At 30.5% G+C, this 24003-nt stretch overlaps 1 protein-coding gene across 1 annotated transcript in view; it reads right to left on the bottom strand.

Moving 5' to 3' along the window:
- The window catches only part of LOC145285821 (sodium-coupled monocarboxylate transporter 1-like), a 220140-nt gene that overhangs the window by 79744 nt on the left and 116393 nt on the right, over positions 1-24003 (bottom strand). The window contains exons 3-5 of the mRNA XM_080134240.1: positions 9501-9569; positions 8141-8192; positions 5556-5623 (exon numbers count right to left, since the gene is read on the bottom strand). Coding sequence (XP_079990366.1) covers positions 5556-5623; positions 8141-8192; positions 9501-9569 — 189 coding nt within the window. The remainder of the gene's footprint in view (positions 1-5555; positions 5624-8140; positions 8193-9500; positions 9570-24003) is intronic.

The following is a 24003-nucleotide window of genomic DNA, read 5'->3' as shown; positions in this document are numbered from 1 at the left end:
GGTGTTCTGACTTCCTTACTCCTCCCATATCTCTCACCATCCCTAAAAGACTCTCTGCCTTCCTTGAATCTCTTATGCCACTCAAAAACTGATGCTTGATTCATATAAGATAATCCAAATCCTGTAGATTATGTAGCCAGACTTTGTGACCAACCTGTATATATATATATATATATATATATATATATATATATATATATATATATATATATATCGAGTTTCTTCAGCTATGATCGAAACAAAAATGTATGAAGAATTCTTGATAAATTGTTTATATAAAGAATAGATAGATGCAATGCCATCAGCTAAAATCGAAACCAAAGCCAAAACTTATGAAAAATTCTTGGTAAAAGTATTTATAAAAAATAAAGGACTTAAGTGCCATCAGCTATAATCAAAACTGAAACCAAAACTTATGAAGAATTCTTCGTAAAATTATTTATTACAAGAAATAGAAGCCCATAAAAATTAAACGACAGTCACTCGGATGTAAACGTGACACATAAAATAAATAACACATACGCTATCCTATTAGCATATAGTTTGGGTCCAATATAATATAATAATAAATACGAAACCTTTTAGGGTATCAGAATCGGTATCGGAATTCAAAAAAAAGTGTGCCTATTTTCCGATACCAAAAACGATTCTTTTAATTATATATTTTTTATTTTGTTTAAAACAAAAATGCGTATGTAAAAAAAAAAAAATTATGCGAATAGTTTGGTACATTTTAAGTTGGGAAATCAGTCAGGAAGTGGGGGGGGGTAGAAAGAGAAAGGGAAAATAGGAAAAGAGGAAAAGGTGTGTTGTTGTTGTATTGGTTTTTGGTTTTGTAGAACATAACTAAGTTTTGCAAAAGGAAGGAGAAAAACGCAATGCATCAATGTAGGTGCATAAGTTATATAGATCGTCTACATAATATGGTGACTCTTCTATTTCTTCAATGTTTCAATTATTCTCATGTTTTATGCATGCATCTTCCGTATATACACTTCATTTTCTTCCTATATAATAATTTAATTCCCCAGATTATATTAATTGTTCGCGTGGTTCTTAACAAAACCCAATGATGCAATCGTTGTCCAAAATGGTCTCTACCAAATCCAACGACCACGCGACAGTCTCTTACAGGGATGTTTGGACAGTTTTGCAGTTACGCACGGCCAAGTCGAACATAAGTTCGACAACTCCAGAATAGTCATATTAGGATGGTACACCGTCAAATCACGTGGTATTTTGTTCAGAAAATTATATAAAACGAACTTGACGTAAACACTTGATTGAATCAAGTAAACGAACAAAATATAAATATTTATAACTATTTATTGAACAGAAAAACGAACAAAATAAAACCGAAAATCTTAACTAATTACCCACATAAACAATTGATTAACCCAACAAAATATGAATTTGTGTATATACATAAAACAGAAATTTGAAAAATTAAGCAATTTTTAGAAACTGTATTATTGTCTTCCGCTTTTAAAAATTTGTGGAAATACGTGTGCTCTCTCACGTCGTCTCAAAACTTAAAATAACTCAAAAGAAATATTGAAAAATATCGTAAAATATGGGAATATTGAAAAATATTTAAAAACGTTAATAATTCGTAATATCTTGATTTAACGTAATATCTTGATTATTAATATTCGCGATGCATCTGGTGTGCCTAATATCTTGATTATTAATATTCTGGAGGCGTAATTATTCATATTCTTGAGACGTAATTATTCATATTCTTGAGACATAATTATTCATATTCTGAAGACGTAATTATTCATATTCTTGAGACATAATTATTCATATTCTGGGGGCGTAATTATTCATATTCTGGAGACGTAATTATTTATATTCTGGAGGCGTAATTATTTATATTCTGGAGACGTAATTATTTATATTTTGGGGGCGTAATTATTCATATTCTGGAGACGTAATTATTTATATTCTGGAGGCGTAATTATTCATATTCTGGAGAAGTAATTATTTATATTCTGGAGGCGTAATTATTCATATTCTGGAGGCGTAATTATTAATATTCTGGAGGCGTAATTATTCATATTCTGGAGACGTAATTATTTATATTCTGGGGGCGTAATTATTCATATTCTGGAGGCGTAATTATTTATATTCTGGGGGCGTAATTATTCATTTTCTGGAGACGTAATTATTTATATTCTGGAGGCGTAATTATTCATATTCTGGAGGCGTAATTATTTATATTCTGGAGGCGTAATTATTCATATTCTGGGGGCGTAATTATTCATATTCTGGAGACGTAATTATTTATATTCTGGAGGCGTAATTATTCATATTCTGGAGACGTAATTATTTATATTCTGGGGGCGTAATTATTCATATTCTGGAGGCGTAATTATTTATATTCTGGGGGCGTAATTATTCATATTCTGGAGACGTAATTATTCATATTCTGGGGGCGTAATTATTCATATTCTGGAGACGTAATTATTTATATTCTGGAGGCGTAATTATTCATATTCTGGAGACGTAATTATTTATATTCTGGAGGCGTAATTATTCATATTCTGGAGACGTAATTATTTATATTCTGGGGGCGTAATTATTCATATTCTGGAGGCGTAATTATTTATATTCTGGGGGCGTAATTATTCATATTCTGGAGGCGTAATTATTTATATTCTGGGGGCGTAATTATTCATATTCTGGAGGCGTAATTATTTATATTCTGGGGGCGTAATTATTCATATTCTGGAGACGTAATTATTTATATTCTGGGGGCGTAATTATTCATATTCTGGAGACGTAATTATTTATATTCTGGAGGCGTAATTATTCATATTCTGGAGACGTAATTATTTATATTCTGGAGGCGTAATTATTCATATTCTGGAGACGTAATTATTTATATTCTGGGGGCGTAATTATTCATATTCTTGAGGCGTAATTATTTATATTCTGGGGGCGTAATTATTCATATTCTTCAGACGTAATTATTTATATTTTGGGGGCGTAATTATTCATATTCTGGAGACGTAATTATTTATATTCTGGGGGCGTAATTATTCATATTCTGGAGGCGTAATTATTTATATTCTGGGGGCGTAATTATTCATATTCTGGAGGCGTAATTATTTATATTCTGGGGGCGTAATTATTCATATTCTGGAGACGTAATTATTTATATTCTGGAGGCGTAATTATTCATATTCTGGAGGCGTAATTATTTATATTCTGGAGGCGTAATTATTCATATTCTGGAGACGTAATTATTTATATTCTGGGGGCGTAATTATTCATATTCTGGAGGCGTAATTATTTATATTCTGGGGGCGTAATTATTCATTTTCTGGAGACGTAATTATTTATATTCTGGAGGCGTAATTATTCATATTCTGGAGGCGTAATTATTTATATTCTGGAGGCGTAATTATTCATATTCTGGGGGCGTAATTATTCATATTCTGGAGACGTAATTATTTATATTCTGGAGGCGTAATTATTCATATTCTGGAGACGTAATTATTTATATTCTGGGGGCGTAATTATTCATATTCTGGAGGCGTAATTATTTATATTCTGGGGGCGTAATTATTCGTATTCTGGAGACGTAATTATTCATATTCTGGGGGCGTAATTATTCATATTCTGGAGACGTAATTATTTATATTCTGGGGGCGTAATTATTCATATTCTGGAGACGTAATTATTTATGTTCTGGAGGCGTAATTATTCATATTCTGGAGACGTAATTATTTATATTCTGGGGGCGTAATTATTCATATTCTGGAGGCGTAATTATTTATATTCTGGGGGCGTAATTATTCATATTCTGGAGGCGTAATTATTTATATTCTGGGGGCGTAATTATTCATATTCTGGAGGCGTAATTATTTATATTCTGGGGGCGTAATTATTCATATTCTGGAGACGTAATTATTTATATTCTGGGGGCGTAATTATTCATATTCTGGAGACGTAATTATTTATATTCTGGAGGCGTAATTATTCATATTCTGGAGACGTAATTATTTATATTCTGGAGGCGTAATTATTCATATTCTGGAGACGTAATTATTTATATTCTGGGGGCGTAATTATTCATATTCTTGAGGCGTAATTATTTATATTCTGGGGGCGTAATTATTCATATTCTTCAGACGTAATTATTTATATTTTGGGGGCGTAATTATTCATATTCTGGAGACGTAATTATTTATATTCTGGGGGCGTAATTATTCATATTCTGGAGGCGTAATTATTTATATTCTGGGGGCGTAATTATTCATATTCTGGAGGCGTAATTATTTATATTCTGGGGGCGTAATTATTCATATTCTGGAGACGTAATTATTTATATTCTGGGGGCGTAAATATTCATATTCTGGAGACGTAATTATTTATATTCTGGAGGCGTAATTATTCATATTCTGGAGACGTAATTATTTATATTCTGGAGGCGTAATTATTCATATTCTGGAGGCGTAATTATTTATATTCTGGGGCGTAATTATTCATATTCTGGAGACGTAATTATTTATATTCTGGAGGCGTAATTATTCATATTCTGGAGACGTAATTATTTATATTTTGGGGTCGTAATTATTCATATTCTGGAGACGTAATTATTTATATTCTGGAGACGTAATTATTTATATTCTGGGGGCGTAATTATTCATATTCTTGAGACGTAATTATTCATATTCTTGAGACGTAATTATTTATATTCTGGGGGCGTAATTATTCATATTCTGGAGGCGTAATTATTTATATTCTGGGGGCGTAATTATTCATATTCTGGAGGCGTAATTATTTATATTCTGGGGGCGTAATTATTCATATTCTGGGGGCGTAATTATTCATATTCTGGGGGCGTAATTATTCATATTCTGGAGGCGTCTGGTGTACTTGCTAATTATTCATAATTTATATTTACTCTGTATATACGGCACAGTCACGGTGATACACCGGTTCTCGTCAGATCACCGTAGCTAAGCAACGCTGAGCCTGGTCAGTACCAGATGGATGACCATTTGGGACCGCGAAATCGCTGTATGTAGATGGAAGGTCAGGTCAGTCCTTTTACTTTCCAGTGTGTATATTGGTGACATGCGCCCACATTAACAGCCATATGAAGATATGATGCAGTCAACCGAACTCCATCATCTCGACTGTGATCGCAAAATGATGATGATGAATTAAATTTTTGACTAATCTGTTTTATTGTAAGATGGGAATCAAATGTGACAGTGATGTACTAACTAAACGTCCACTAAAACTGTTTACATCCTGATATGAAGCTTCTAGAGTTGTCGAAGTTATTTTCGACTTGGCCGGACGTAATTGCAAAACTGCCGATGTTTGGGTACATCTACAAAGTCAGATTTTCTGGGATAAATACTTGTAAGAATTTTATCAAAAACAACTTTTAGTAAATCGTCGTACGTTTTCAGAAATGTTCCCTATCATGTTCACGCTCCTTTATAAAAGATTCTGGCTGTCAATTAAACGTATAGATTAAATAAACACATTTTAAGGATATCCTTCCTTATTATATGTATAAAAATTATACTTACTACAGCCGTGTATAACACTGAAGATGTTGTCACAAGTAAAATCGAATGCCACAAAGAAAACCCTGTAACTGAAACAAATAAATGTTGGCCATTAAAATGCATTTATTATATACAAAGTTTTATCTTCAGTTTGCCTGTTTGTCTGTTCAAATAAAACTAAAAAAAAAAAAAAGTGCCCAATATACACATACAACGTTTCGGCTGATATAACCTCCAACATTTTTTTTTTTCATGTGTATCTGATCGAACCGGAAATATAATTGCGAATTACTTCTGGCTTCTACCCGGTCATGGCTGACGGAACGAGAACATGCTACTCTGGCCGATGGAACGAGAATATGCTAATTAAATGAAGGTTTGTATTCGAAAGTTCGTTCAGATTCCCGAGTTCTAAAAATGCATATAGAGAAGATCGGAGGTTATCTCGGCCGAAACGTTGTGCGAGTAACACGCAAGATAAAAACAATAGTCGAAATAATCTAAATTCAAATCATCAATCCGTATTTCAAAATTCAGAAAAAAAAACATACAAATTTACATATCGCAATATTTACAGCAGATTATGGTAACGAGAAATATTGCAATATTTACTTGTGATCATCAGAAACCAAACTAATAAATTGAGGGTGAATGTTATTTTATTAGAGAAACTTTCAGAAGTAACTAAAAAAAAAATAATAAAGTTCATCAGCAGCAGCAGCAGCCCTGCAGTTTAAACAGCATCAGCGACCACGGTTCTCCAAATTGTAGAGCGATAGTAATCTCGGGAAGACAAGTAAAGACGTTAGTTTCCCGTTGTTTCTGTCCTAATTCAAGAAGTGAATCTTCTCCAGTGAGTTATGCGCGCCCTCAGATACCAATCTGGAAATTTCTACGATTCGGCGCAGTACATACAACGCCTAGCCTTCCCAAATGATCACCTATGTGGTACTGGCCAGGCTTATCGTTGCTAAATTCGGTGATTGGGCGAGAACGTGGCTACCGAGAGTAAGAAGGCCGATGCACATGACGGCGTGACGTCATTTTCAGATCCACTTGTAGGTATATGGTCTAGGGTAAATAAATCCAAACTCCTTACATAGAAACACTGCAATTTATGCCCTTGATAGTAACCCCCTACATCAAAGTGGCAACGTGTCTTATTTGGGGTGAAAATGTAATTTTAAAAAAAGCTCAAATTACGAAAATATGGAAATTGTCGCGATAGCTTCAGTTTTGCTCATCGTAGAGTCTCATTATTTTATCTATATTGCAGCTAATAAATTCTACATCGAATATTACACTGTCCTTAACGTTCAATCTTGAAAAGTATAGTTAAAGGCAAAATCATGATGGAATTGCATTTTCTGTTTTTCAAATTTAGTGTATGGAGATGATGCCCTTCATTAACAATAATCACCAAATTTTTACTTGATCAGATTAATAATATTATCAACGTTTTAATTGTATCACTTTGAAATAATTCATACAATATGGAAAAAAGTAGAGTCCAGGTAAAACTTTGGCTCCTCCTTACGTTGTCAGGCAGAGGTGCACAGTTTCATAACTAACGGCAAAAATTCGCCACTCCACTACCACTACAAACAACTTTTCTTTCTTCATCCGTGTATTTAAAACCAAATAGAATGTCCATGTACAGAGTTTCTTTCCAGACACTTCTCATTTGTAAAAAACATATTATCACGGGACTAATTCCCTGGAGACATAATTCATTCTCTTCCCAACTGTTATAGATTCTAAACTTTATGTCTACATTCTAATGTGTGTCAGAATGTGAATTCCATGAATAATAAATGGTTCTTGTTTATCGCCCCACGAGGGTAGAGTTAGATACAGGATCGGTTTTTAATGTGGAGAAAAATCCAGTTCGCCTTAAAATGGTACTGCATCGGAACAAGAATAAAAATTGTCTCGAAGCATTTCTTCATTGAACGAAAATAGAAAAGATGATGTACATCAGAACATATACTACATTTTCCTCGGAGTTAAAATGCCAAGGAAACAGGAATAATAATACAAAATTATTCGTAAAAAATCCAAGATAAAACACAATAGAAACTCGTATTCATTGGATAATTCGAAATATTGTTCTCATTTTGAGTGTTATTTTCAAAACGTTTCGGTCGATGTAACTTTAGACTTTCTTCGGGTATATCTGGTTGAACTCCGGAATCTTTTTGACAAACACGGCAATCTAAACAAACCCCTTTATTTAATACCCGGGGTAGCATGCCTGTCAGCCATAGTTCAGTAAAAGTCCGAAGTTATTCGCAATTATATTTTGAGTGTCGCCCGAACTGACAATTGAACCTTCAACTCTCAGAAGAATGTAACTTACGAATGAATTGACCAAGTACTTTATCCAATGCGCCACGCGTCCTTACGGGCGCAAATTTCCCGAGTTCAAGAAAGTATACTTGAAGAAGGTCGGAGGTTGTGTGAATAACACTCAAGCAGTCCGAATAATCAAAATAATACGAAATATCAACACTCACCTAAAAAATTCAGACACATTAAAGACAACAATTTTTAAAATTTTCAAGTCTCGTTCTTATTAAATATTAGAAAGCAATTGATGTACTTACCAGCTTGAAGGGCAATTCCAGGGCCATAGAGCACTATTCCCATATACCAAACCTTTAAATATTAAATAAAATAACCAAATAATTCAAACCAAAAATAGATTAAATATGGAGTCACAAACAAGTTTAGCAAATATGATATTTGAACATGGTCAGCAATTAAATGAGCATATCAAGAAAAAAGATTTTTTACAAAGGATTTGCCACTTATCAAGGCCTGAAGGTCATTCAAGGATAAGGGTCAATGAGCGTAAGGTGTTCAGTGAGACAACAGCATAATGATCGTTAATGGTCGATATTGGGTAGAATTTAATTATTTAAGGAGGCGAATAAACAGGAATTCATTTACATTGTACTTGATAACGACTATGTTGTAGTCAGCTGTAAAGCAAGCCTGCGGTACAGAGTTTACATGGAGTGTACATGGACATTCTATTTGGTTTTTCACAGACCATAAATCGAAAAGCTTATAGCAAATCTGGCAAATCTGGAAAAGTGATTGCATAATTCTATCACTCCAGAAGTTTCTTACTCCTGACGCAATTATCTACCTGTATAAAAACCAGGTACGTCCTAAGATGGGGTACTCTGACCACAGGAGATGCAGCCCCGAACATTTTCTCATACTTTGACCAAATCAGCTTCAAAATCTAGTGGCAGGTTATACTTCTCTTCCATACACACTCTTTCTTACAGAAACGATTTGCCAGTCTCTCTCTCTACTCTAGTGTTATCACCTAACCCAATCCATTAGCACTTTCACTGGAGTGGCCTTTGGGCTTTGATAAGCGGTGATCTTTAGTACATTCTAAACGAACTTTGTCTATTTTCTTATTCATGAACTTTAAAACTTCTCAACAAACTTTAGATTTTTAAAAGTATATTTTACATTACTGTAAGATTGTTGAGATATAAATATATTTTGTTAGATAAATCATGTTTTCTAATGTCAATCCCAAAATCCGGTTGTTAGCACTTACTGCTGATCCAGTCTTGTTTAATTTAGTTACCTTTTATTCGCCATTTAAACTACATGTTTATTGTTAGCGCTTCTGTTGGCACTTTCTGAAGTTTTCAGCAAAATACATTTCATGTAGCTAGGAGCAGAACTAAAAATTGGTAACTCCAACATTCGAATATCAACCCACAAGTTATATTCAAAACGTGTAATTAAATTATTTGGAAAAATCACTTGTCACATGCTTCTTGTTTACATGTATAAATAACACTGAATGAATAGTAGTATTGTGTCGAGTTTGGGCGATTTAAGTCATTTTTATTTCACGTTTGCATATTGGAAACGTTATGGTTTCGCTCATTAACTAAAGGTTGAACAAGCACAATTATAAAATCGTATACTTACATAAGTTAAAATTCCCAAATACGTTCCAATGATTCGAAGTAGAGGTGAATTGAATCGAAGTGAATAATACTGGAAGAAAATAAAACAGTGTATGATGATAATGTACGTTAATATTGAAAAATAAGAAATATATGATGATAATGTACGTTAATATTGAAAAATAAGAAATATATGATGATAATGTACGTTAATATTGAAAAATAAGAAATATATGATGATAATGTACGTTAATATTGAAAAATAAGAAATATATGATGATAATGTACGTTAATATTGAAAAATAGAAATATATGATGATAATGTACGTTAATATTGAAAAATAAGAAATATATGATGATAATGTACGTTAATATTGAAAAATAAGAAATATATGATGATAATGTACGTTAATATTGAAAAATGAGAAATATATGATGATAATGTACGTTAATATTGAAAAATAAGAAATATATGATGATAATGTACGTTAATATTGAAAAATAAGAAATATATGATGATAATGTACGTTAATATTGAAAAATAAAAAATATATGATGATAATCTACGTTAATATTGAAAAATAAGAAATATATGATGATAATGTACGTTAATATTGAAAAATAAAAAATATATGATGATAATGTACGTTAATATTGAAAAATAAGAAATATATGATGATAATCTACGTTAATATTGAAAAATAAGAAATATATGATGAAAATGTACGTTAATATTGAAAAATAAGAAATATATGATGATAATGTACGTTAATATTGAAAAATAGAAATATATGATGATAGTGTACGTTAATATGTAAAAATAAGAAATATATGATGATAATGTACGTTAATATTGAAAAATAAGAAATATATGATGAAAATGTACGTTAATATTGAAAAATGAGAAATATATGATGATAATGTACGTTAATATTGAAAAATAAGAAATATATGATGAAAATGTACGTTAATATTGAAAAATAAGAAATATATGATGAAAATGTACGTTAATATTGAAAAATAAGAAATAGTTGATGATAATGTACGTTAATATTGAAAAATGAGAAATATATGATGATAATGTACGTTAATATTGAAAAATAAGAAATATATGATGATAATGTACGTTAATATTGAAAAATAAGAAATATATGATGATAATGTACGTTAATATTGAAAAATAAGAAATATATGATGATAATGTACGTTAATATTGAAAAATAAGAAATATATGATGATAATGTACGTTAATATTGAAAAGTAAGAAATATATGATGATAATGTACGTTAATATTGAAAAGTAAGAAATATATGATGATAATGTACGTTAATATTGAAAAATAAGAAATATATGATGATAATGTACGTTAATATTGAAAAATAAGAAATATATGATGATAATGTACGTTAATATTGAAAAATAAGAAATATATGATGATAATGTACGTTAATATTGAAAAATAAGAAATATATGATGATAATGTACGTTAATATTGAAAAATAAGAAATATATGATTATAATGTACGTTAATATTGAAAAATAAGAAATATATGATGATAATGTACGTTAATATTGAAAAATAAGTAATATATGATGATAATGTACGTTAATATTGAAAAATAAGAAATATATGATGATAATGTACGTTAATATTGAAAAATAAGAAATATATGATGAAAATGTACGTTAATATTGAAAAATAAGAAATATATGATGATAATGTACGTTAATATTGAAAAATAAGAAATATATGATGAAAATGTACGTTAATATTAAAAAATAAGAAATATATGATGATAATGTACGTTAATATTGAAAAGTAAGAAATATATGATGATAATCTACGTTAATATTGAAAAATAAGAAATATATGATGATAATGTACGTTAATATTTAAAAATAAGAAATATATGATGATAATGTACGTTAATATTGAAAAATAAGAAATATATGATGAAAATGTACGTTTATATTGAAAAATAAGAAATATATGATGAAAATGTTCGTTTATATTGAAAAATAAAAAATATATGAAGAAAATGTTCGTTAATATATAAAATAAAAAATATTTGAAGAAAATGTCTGTTAATCTGAAAAATAAAACATAATTTTATGGAGAAAAATTCGTAAATATTGAAAATGAATAAAATATATGAAGAGAATGTTCGTTGAAATGGAAAAAAAATTTGGAAGAAAATATTCCTTAACATTGAAAATGAAAAATATATTAAGAGAATGTTCGTTCATACAAAAAAAAATTAACATTACGAGAATCTCCGTTAATATTAACAATCAAAAATATATAATGTAAAGAATGTTTGGAAATATTGAAAATAAATAAAATATATTATGAGAATGTTTGCTAATATTATAAAATAAATATAATATTATGAGAATATTTGTAAAAATTAGAAAATTAACTAAAATGTATTGTGAGAATGTTTGTTAATATTGAAAAATATAATATATATGAAGAAAATGCTTGTTAATATTAAAAAATAAAAAACATATTATGAGAATGTTTGTTAACATTGAAAAATAAATAAAATATTAGAATGTTTAAATTTTTCAATATTAACAAAAATTCTCATTATATATTATTTTTCAATATTAAATTGAAAAATAATATATAATGAGAATTTTTGTTAATATTGAAAAATTTAAATTATATTATGAGAATGAGAATAAAAAATAACAATGCATAATGAGCATATTTGTTAATAGTAAAAATAAAAAATACATGATAAAATATTCCACGGCGTATAAGGCTTATTGGATATTGGAGATATTCATAATCGAACCCTATTTCAAAACGAGGCGAGATATAACATATGAGGAATATTTGGAATCAAGTCTCCTCTTGCTTCTATTTCACATCTATTGAAACCATAGTAGCAAGTTTTAGTCTCCCCTCTATCGAGGCCAGAGGTTTCGGGGAAACATATATATATATATATATATATATATATATATATATATATATATATATATATATATATATATATATATATATATACCCCCTGTGTATCGTTTTACTGCAGGTCAATATTTTTTTATTTGGAAATTGCTATGAAACGCAGAGAAGTGAAATTTGGTACACTGGAATAGCATAACAAGGTGTCTTATTTCCCTGATTTTTGTGGAATTTTAACAAATATTTTGAAAATTGTGCTAATTTTTCTATTTTCTGGTAATTTTAAGTGTGTATCACTTTATTGCAGATCTCCCAAAATAACTAGAAAGGGTCAATTGACGACTAGTGAAAAGGAGCGTGTTGTTGCAGGCTTGCAGAAAATTTATCTCTTGTAGATCTTGCTAAACAGCTTGAAAGAGATCGAAGAAGATTCTTCATTCGTTGAAAATCCAAACATCAAGCCAAGAAAATCAGTTTCTAGAGAATATTAAATTAACAGGCGGTTCCTAGTAGCATGTATATCCTGGTCCAGGAAAATGATACCGTTAAAATTTTACAGTTCTTGCAATTACTTACATTACATAGTAAAATGCGAGCATGAAAGGTAATATGGTTAAGATTAAGCTTAGAAAAGTAAAAGGACTAGTTGCTTAAACTGGAAAAAAGACAAAATATTCTAGTAAAAAATATAATAAATTTATAACTTAAAATATAGCAACATTAAGAATATATATATATCATGTTAAATTGAATTTTTTTTTAATTCTTAATGCTGCAATATTTTAATTTATAAATTCATTATATTTTTACTAGACTATTTTGGGTTTTTTTTAGTTTTACTTTTCTAAGCTTAATTTTAATCATATAACTTTTCGTGCTCGCATTTTTCTATGCAATGTAAGTAATTGCCAGAACTGTAAAATTTTAAAAGGTATCATTTTCCTGGACCAGGATAGACATGCTACTGGGAACCGCCTGTTAATTTAATATTCTCTAGAAACTGGTTAAATGAGAATAGTTTTAATGTCGCTTGTAAATAAACATGTATCTAGAGTTCAGTAATAGCTACATCATATATAAAGTTCCACATTATGCTACATTTAAAATCTTAGAAGAGAGCAGGAAAATTCAAATGTTTCCTTTTTATAAACCCGGGAAATTAAATTATAATCCCATTTATAAATTAATTACCTATGTTTGTAAATTAACTAATTTTCTTTATAAATAAATTATTTTATCATGACAGGAAATTAAAACCAAGTAAGTTGAGGAGGTAAGTTGGCAACAAGACAATAACGATCCAAGAACAATGTTTCCCAGTTTACAATTAAAAATCTAAAGCCTACAGAAAATGGACTCTGATTTATGAAAGTATAATAGGTTATGAAAAGGAAGATTTGTAATGAGATAGGTTCGAATTTGGGGGTATCAAAACCAAACCAAAATATGATGAAAGTAAAAATAAAATAGATAACCCCCATAATTTATTATACCATACCTGTTCACACGGAAACACTTACCACAATATTCTGTGGATCTATATTAAAAAAACCTTGTTAAACTTTGTGACATATTTCCATTCTATGGAGGTCAGGTGCGAGCGAACACCCCCACCATTTTATTATATCAACCCTATTTAAGTTAAAACATACTTATCAAAGTATTCTTATATACATCTATATCAAAAACACTTGTAAACGTTTTTTTTTATTTTAAAATTTTTTATTTCCGTACTTTGTGGACCAGGCGCGAACGCAGACCTCACCATTTTAATGAACCACCGTTCTACCAGATCAAACATACCCATTCCTGCGTCTCGATACATCTTCTATCATTATATGTAATCAGTTTTTAAAAATAGTCAACCATATAGGAGCCTATTCATGACCAGATACACACACACACAAACATTCAGCTTTATATATATATATATATATATATATATATATATATATATATATATATATATATATATAAGAGCAAATATTTAATAAAACCTGTTAAAAAACACTGAAAAAGAGTTAAAAACATATTTAATCTGAAAAGGAAACACTTAATGAGTGGATAGTCCTTAATCCGCGGAGTTTCGAAGAAATACTTTCCTTCTCATCAGAGGGTAGGAATTAGATAAAAGGCGGGATCGGATTTTGCATACAAAAATATTTGATGAAACTGCAAGTAAGTCAAAGATCTTACTTGATGACAAAAAGTGAAGCAGAGGGAATATGGTGAAGAAAAAGGTGATTTAACGTGAATGGATAGTCAGGTGAAAGGTAAAGTATCCAATGACGGTAAAATCCAAAAATGTATGTTCAAGAAAGTTAATTTAATTTTTCATTCTCCCAAGTAAAATCCAGGAATTCGCGTAATTGGAATATGGTCCAAAATAATCTAAAAGGCCGAAATCCGTGGAATAATTCACAAATATGTACAAGGAAATGGGAAAAAATTCCAATAATATTAATAAAAGAAAAATAAGATATGCTTTTATTATATATATATATATATATATATATATATATATATATATATATATATATATATATATATATATATATATATATATATATATATATATATAATTATTTACTATATTAATTATTTAATACCTACATACACTAGTGTTTCATCCTTTCGGGAATCATCTGTGCAGGGTGTCACGATTAACACCAGCCGATAGATGTGAACCCGGCGACAGAAGCCATCTCTGGCTTCATTAGCAAAGACCCTAACAATTCAACTACCGTTAACCGCGTTAAATAACGTTGAAATTTAAGCATTTTATTTTTAAATGTTTTTTACGTCAGTCAGAGTGATCTAATCATTATATGATGATCTGCACGTAAGAGCTAAATTGACAGACTTAATTGAACTGAAAGCGTTCAACGATAAGAAACGGCTTTTTTAAAGGGGCTATATATATATATATATATATATATATATATATATATATATATATATATATATATATATATATATATATCGGTCGATGCCTCCGTTCAGTCTCAAACGACAAAGTTGTAATTGTGAGGCAAGGGTCGCGCAATGGCTAACCACACCTTTTCTGAATCGACACTGTTTGGGGCCAGTGCAAGGAGAAAACCAGGACGACTGGAAACAATGCCAAGATAAGCGGAGAGCACATACAGTCACCCATTTAGTACTGACCAGACTCAACGTTGCTTAACTTCGATGGTCCAGCGGGAACCGGTGTGTCCACGTGATTATGCCGTATATATATATATATATATATATATATATATATATATATATATATATATATATATATATATATATATATATGAACAAATGATTAATAAAACATGTTAAAAAACATCTTGAAAAACAGTTAAAAACATATTTAATTTTAAAAAGGAAGCACAAGATAAGTGGATAGTCCTTAATCCGCGGAGTTTCGAAGAAATACTCTCCTTCTCATCAGAGGGCAGGAATTAGCAAAATGCGGGATCGGATTTTGCATGTAAAAGTATTTAATGAAACCACAAGTAAGTCACAGATCTTACTTGGTTAAAAAAAGGGTGAGGTAAGGGGAATAGGAGGTAAAAGAAAAAATGATAAAAAGATCTCACATGAATGGATAGTCCGGTGAAGGTAAAATTCAAACACGGTCGAATTAAAAACTTCCAATCCAACAATCCTTACCTGTTGTATATCAAATTTCTTGTATGTAGACTAAAAATTGACAGAGTTATTGCGTAGGGAAATGTACACACACACACACATGTTCACTTTTATAGATATATAAATAGTTAGATAGATAGATAGATAGATAGATAGATAGATAGATCAATAGATAAATAGAAATATAGATAGATTAAACAAAAATATATACGAATACATAAATATATATGGAAACAATTTTGTGTTTTCTGTAAACTTTTTATGCAAATATTACACAAGTATAAATCATGTAGAATATCTGCATGAATATAATTACATGTAATAGTTAACTAAAGATGATCATCCCAAATATGATGAAAGTAAAAATAAAATAGATAAACCCCATAATTTATTATACAATACCTGTTCACACTGAAACACTTACCACAATATTCTGTGGATCTATATTAAAAAAAACCTTGTTAAACTTTGTGACATATTTCCATTCTATGGAGGTCAGGTGCGAGCGAACACCCCATAATTTTATTATACCATATTTCTTCAAACTTAAACATAATTATCAAAGTATACCTACGCAAATAGATATGAAAAGTCTTAATTAAAGTTTGTGCCTATTTCCATTCTATGGAGGCCAGGCGCGAACGCAGACCCTACCATTTTATTATATCAACCCTGTTTAAGTTAAAACATACTTATCAAAGTATTCTTATATACATCTATATCAAAAACACTTGTAAATGTTTTTTTTTTTAATTTTTTATTTCCGTACTTTGTGGACCAGGCGCGAACGCAGACCCCACCATTTTAATGAACCACCGTTCTACCAGATCAAACATACCCATTCCTGCGTCTCGATACATCTTCTATCATTATATGTAATCAGTTTTTAAAAATAGTCAACCATATAGGAGCCTATTCATGACCAGATACACACACACACAAACATTCAGCTTTATATATATATATATATATATATATATATATATATATATATATATATATATATATGTATAAGGAATGAAAAAATGTACCAGCGGTGGTTGACGTTATGTTTAAAGAAAAAACAGAAAAAACCGAATGAAATTATTAAAAAATCAACGTTTCGTCCTTGTCTCAGAGGACATCTTCAGGATAATTTATCACATTTTTATTTCAATTATCCTGAAGATGTCCTCTGAGACAAGGACGAAACGTTGATTTTTTAATAATTTCATTCGGTTTTTTCTATTTTTTCTTTAAACATATATATATATATATATATATATATATATATATATATATATATATATATATATAAGAGCAAATATTTAATAAAACCTGTTAAAAAACACTGAAAAAGAGTTAAAAACATATTTAATCTGAAAAGGAAACACTTAATGGGTGGATAGCCCTTAATCCGCGGAGTTTCGAAGAAATACTTTCCTTCTCATCAGAGGGTAGGAATTAGCAAAATGCGGGATCGGATTTTGCATACAAAAATATTTGATGAAACTGCAAGTAAGTCAAAGATCTTACTTGATGACAAAAAGTGAAGCAGAGGGAATATGGTGAAGAAAAATGTGATTTCACGTGAATGGATAGTCTGGTGAAAGGAAAAGCATCCAATGACGGTAAAATCCAAAAATGTATGTTCAAGAAAGTTAATTTAATTTTTCATTCTCCCAAGTAAAATCCAGGAATTCGCGTAATTGGAATATGGTCCAAAATAATCTAAAAGGCCGAAATCCGTGGAATAATTCACAAATATGTACAAGGAAATGGGAAAAAATTCCAATAATATTAATAAAAGAAAAATAAGATATGCTTTTATTATATATATATATATATATATATATATATATATATATATATATATATATATTTATATATATATATATATATATAATTATTTACTATATTAATTATTTAATACCTACATACACTAGTGTTTCATCCTTTCGGGAATCATCTGTGCAGGGTGTCACGATTAACACCAGCCGATAGATGTGAACCCGGCGACAGAAGCCATCTCTGGCTTCATTAGCAAAGACCCTAACAATTCAGCTACCGTTAACTGCGTTAAATAACGTTGAAATTTAAGCATTTTATTTTTAAATGTTTTTTACGTCAGTCAGAGTGATCTAATCATTATATGATGATCTGCACGTAAGAGCTAAATTGACAGACTTAATTGAACTGAAAACGTTCAACGATAAGAAACGGCTTTTTTAAAGGGGCTATATATATATATATATATATATATATATATATATATATATATATATATGGCGTAATGAATATATATATATATATATATATATATATATATATATATATATATCGGTCGATGCCTCCGTTCAGTCTCAAACGAAAAAGGTGTAATTGTGAGGCAAGGGTCGCGCAATGGCTAACCACACCTCTTCTGAATCGACACTGTTTGGGGCCAGTGCAAGGAGAAAACCAGGACGACTGGAAACAATGCCAAGATAAGCGGAGAGCACATACAGTCACCCATTTAGTACTGACCAGACTCAACGTTGCTTAACTTCGATGGTCCAGCGGGAACCGGTGTGTCCACGTGATTATGCCATATATATATATATATATATATATATATATATATATATATATATATATATATATATATATATATATATATATATATATATAAACAAATGATTAATAAAACATGTTAAAAAACATCTTGAAAAAGAGTTAAAAACATATTTAATTTTAAAAAGGAAGCACAAGATAAGTGGATAGTCCTTAATCCGCAGAGTTTCGAAGAAATACTCTCCTTCTCATCAGAGGGCAGGAATTAGCAAAATGCGGGATCGGATTTTGCATATAAAAGTATTTAATGAAACCACAAGTAGGTCACAGATCTTACTTGGTTAAAAAAAGGGTGAGGTAAGGGGAATAGGAGGTAAAAGAAAAAATGATAAAAAGATTTCACATGAATGGATAGTCCGGTGAAGGGTAAAAAATCCAAGAATGGTAAAATTCAAACACGGTCGAATTAAAAACTTCCAATCCAACAATCCTTACCTGTTGTATATCAAATTTCTTGTATGTAGACTAAAAATTGACAGAGTTATTGCGCAGGGAAATGTACACACACACACACACATGTTCACTTTTATAGATATATAAATAGATAGATAGATAGATAGATAGATACATAAATAGAAATATAGATAGATTAAACAAAAATATATACAAATACATAAATATATATGGAAACAATTTTGTGTTTTCTGTAAACTTTTTACGCAAATATTACACAAGTATAAATCATGTAGAATATCTGCATGAATATAATTACATGTAATAGTTAACTAAAGATGATCATCCCATAAGAAAACCGAAAAAGCTAATAGGGAATTAATTAAAATGAATGATCAAAAGAATATGCAAATTAGCTAGATCTTTTGCTAGTGAATGCAATTCCACAACCTATATATAAGAAAATTATATATTTTTTAAATAAATAGAAAAGAGGGTTTTTAATATGAATATCAATAAACACAAAAGAAAATCGAATTTATAGGCGTATATATATATATATATATATATATATATATGCTCCCTTTTTGGGGGGGCAATGTACAAGTTGCGACCAAATTTCAAACAACTTTTACAGTTCATAGGTCACCTTCTCAGCTATATTTCGAAAAAAAAATTCAATTTCGTTCATTAAAACTAAAGTTATAATAAAATTACTGGTGTTCAAAAGTCTTCAGAATTAGTAAGGTACGCGTTAAACTGTTTCGTCTATATATATAAATGGCATAATGAAAGAAAAAAGTAAGGTATTTGCAACTTCTCTTCAATAATCATGCTCTGTACTTACATAGAGCTTCTTAAATAAAAATTGGTACATATAAAATGGAAATATAAGTGAATAAAGAATATTTCCAAAGAAATATATATATATATATATATATATATATATATATATATATATATATATATATATATATATATATATATTACATTTTCACCCAAACAAGGCAAATTGCCACTTTGGTGAAGGGGGGCTACTATTAGGGGCAACAATTACTGGAGTACTATGTAGGGATTTGGGCAGCAAGATGTCGGTTCACGTTATACTTGAACTTCTGCACGTCAGTACTATTGGGGAAGCAGGGACCTGGAATGGAATTCCAAAGTCTAGCGGTTCTGGGGAAGAAACTATTGGAGTAGAAAGATCTTTTACATCTAGGGATCTCTACAGTGTGGGGTGGGATTTAGCAACCTGTCGGGTTTGTCTAGGGTGCTCACGTCGTGGGGGCACAAGTGATTGCAGTTCGTCAGAGAATTCACTACTAAAATACTTGTAGAAAAGGCAGAGGGATGCAACATTTTGTCGATGGGACAGAGGCTGAAGCTTAGATGCCAGTTTAGGGCCTATCAGGGTTGCGACTCTCTTTTGAACCTTGTCAAGGAGCGAGAGACTAGTAGCAGATGCACCAGCCCAAATGTGACAGCAATACTCCATACATGGGCGAATGGTTGCCTTATAGAGGTACAGGATACTTTCGGGTGTTAGTAGTTGTCTAACACGGTAGAGAGAGCCCACCTTTCTTGCAGCGGCCCTGGCAATGCCTTCAATGTAATTGTTCCAACTCATACTTCCTGTGAACGTTAGGCCAAGGAGTTTGAAAGATGTACTCTCGTTGGCCATTGCTATAGGTGGTAGAGATGGTTTCTTGTAATTATTGAATGAAACTAGTTTAGTCTTGGCAGCATTGAACGTGACCAACCATTTTTGTCCCCATTCCACTACAGATTAGATGTCTTCCTCTAGTGTTTCTGCCATTTCTTTAGAAATGTGTTCATTCGTCTTCCTGTCGTGCCTATTATAGAGTGTAGTGTCATCAGCATATATACCCATCTCAGAGGCAATTTTGTCGGGGAGGTCATTTATGAATATCAGGAACAATAGAGGTCCAAGGATAGACCCCTGGGGCACTCCCGCATTTATAACATATTGTTTAGATGTATGACCGTCGAGGACAACCTGGGTTTTCCTCTTATCTAAGAAGGATTTAATTATGTTAAGTATTCTACCAGTGATACCGTATGATCTAATTTTCCTGAGGAGACCCTCAAGCCATACCCTGTCAAAAGCCTTAGATATATCTAGAGCTATGTATATATAACGTAGTAGCGTTCATATGTGAGTGTGTATACAACTGTCCTACAACTGGACCGATTATGACCAAACCTAGCATGATGATAGCCCCCCCGACCTAGTGATGGGACGCGCTATTTCTTAAGGTTAAGATCAAAGGTTAATGTCATATTTAGTGCGGTCTTCATAAACTCAACCACCTAGGGATGGTGCACACTAAGTTGGGGTTCGTCACCATCCCCGGGGGCAACCACCTTCCTCCACCCTCATTCCCTCAACCAATTAAACAAATGTTAAACATTATGATTCTTTGTAATTGTTTCAATTTGTACGTGTAACAATATAAGTGTTAACTTGATATTATCTATTTGCTTTAAAGTTTATAGTTGGATTTCAGTCACTTCAGGAGGTGGTTAAAAAAATTAAGCATCTTAAGAAATAGTTTGTCTTATAACTTCTACTTATTTCAAAGGTGTCCGCGAAGCAGGTACCCGAGCGTACAGTAAAGTCCCGCGTGAAGCGCAGGCGTCTTTGTAGTAATTGAAATAATACAAATTATTAGTTCCAAAATTAGAAACAAGGCTTCTCTTATCAGCAACAGTTTTCTATTTCCAACAATTAAATATGTACGAGTAAATGAATTGTATTGAGTTTCGAAGGTTTTTTTTTCGTTTTGTTTTCTATTTTTCTTTTTTTTTCTTTTTTTTTGTACTTTTAGGTTGCCCTGTAAGTAAGATGGAAGACCATCTCACTTGAAAGTGACTTTTTCCGTTCTTCTTTGACACAATATAACATATTTCGAAATGAAATTACACAATACATTAACATAACAATAAACTCTTTTTGTGCGATCCTATTAGACGAGGAATGTATTTCCAACAATTACATATGTACGTGCAAATGAATTGTATTACATTTCATGTTTTTTAGGTCACCCTGTAAAATATGAATGATCAAAGACCAACTCACTTGAAAGTGACTTTGTCGGTTCTTCTTTTAACACAATGTTATATAATTTGAATTTGCGTTATACAATACAGTAAATGCCTTTCATGACATAACCATGCACTAAACTCATTATACAACTTAGCGTAATAATAAACTAAACACATTATATAACTAAACTCATCATATAATATGAGATGCCTTCAGTAAGTTTCCAGACTTTTTTTACAGACATTTAAAATTGTTGTAGACTCTTGAAAATTCAGTATGTTATTGCTATACATTTTAGGAGATGATAGACCAATTTTATGATTTCAGCTTCAAATGAACAGCTACAGCAGGAATTGGAATACACCCTACTGAAGTCTGATTGTCACAGCTGGTGAATTTCAAAGCGTATGGAATGCTTCAGACTGCTTTTGGCAATCTTACATACATTGAGCATCCATTTTCGAGTGGCATAAGAGATTCAAGAAGAGTAGGGAGTCTGTGAGCGATGATGAGAGGTGTGGGAGATGTAAAGAAGTCAGAACACCAGAGTTGATTGACCAAATAAAGAATTTCTTGAATAAGACACGTCGTATATCTACAGAGACCACAATTGCACAGTTTGATGTCAGTGTGGAAACTGTACACACAATTGTTCACAACGAACTGAAGATGCGGAAGATTGTGCGAAGTTTGTCCCAATGATGCATTCCGTAACTCCATTTGATAATCCAGACATTTCCTCACCCCTAATATCGTCCAGACCTTGCTCCCTGTGACTTTTGGTTATTTCTTAAGCTCAAAGAAAACCTTAGATTCTGTCGTTATGAGAAAACTGAGGACATGAAAAAGGCTTTAACACGCTCACACAAGAGGGCATCCATGGAGCCTGCGAGAAGTTGTTGAAACGGTACAACGAGTACATTGCAGCTGCAAGAAATTACTTCCAGAGGATAAGTTTAATGTGTATACTATCAATTAACTGCCCATAAGAAAGAAGTCTGGAAACTTATTGAACGCACCTCGTGTAACATAGCAAACCACTAAATTAATTTTATCCCATAACATAGCAATACATTAAATTCATTGTATAACATAATATATCAATATACTACATTCATTTTATAAAATAACACCCCAATAAATTAAATTCATTTATCCCATAACATAGCAATACATTAAATTCATTTTATAACATAACATATCAATACACTACGTACATTTTATAACATAACATAGCATTACACTAAATAAATTTTATGACATAACACAGCAATGCACTAAATTTATTTTATAAAAGATTATAGCAATACACTAAATTCATTTCATGATATAACATAGCAATACGCTAAATATATTTATAACACACCATAGCAATACATTAAATTCATTTTATAACATAACATATCGATACACCAAATTCCTTTTATAAGATAATATAGCAATAAACTAAATTCATTTTATAACACAATATCTATGCACTAAATTACATTTGTAACATAACATATAAATAAACTAATTTCATTTTATAGCATAACATATCAATACACTAAATTCAATTTATAACATGACATAGCGATACACTAAATTCATTCCATAACATTACATATAAAAGCATAAAATTAATTTTATAACATAACATAGCAATACACTAAATTAATTTTAACACATAACATCCCAATACACTGAATTCATTTCATAGCATAACATAGCAATACACTAAATTCATTTTATAACATAACATAGACATACACAAAATTCATTTTAGAACATAACATATCAATACATAAAATTCATTTTAACATAACATATCAATACACTAAATACATTTTATAACATAACATATCAATACACTTAATTCATGTCATAACATAACATAGCAATACACTTAATTCATTTCAGAACATAACATATTAATA

The sequence above is a fragment of the Euprymna scolopes genome, chromosome 10, assembly GCF_053919585.1.
Source record: "Euprymna scolopes isolate OS-2025 chromosome 10, ASM5391958v1, whole genome shotgun sequence".
Classification (NCBI taxonomy): domain Eukaryota; kingdom Metazoa; phylum Mollusca; class Cephalopoda; order Sepiida; family Sepiolidae; genus Euprymna; species Euprymna scolopes.
The sequence above is the reverse complement of the archived record's forward strand: the minus strand, read 5'-3'. Positions and strand labels throughout refer to the sequence as shown.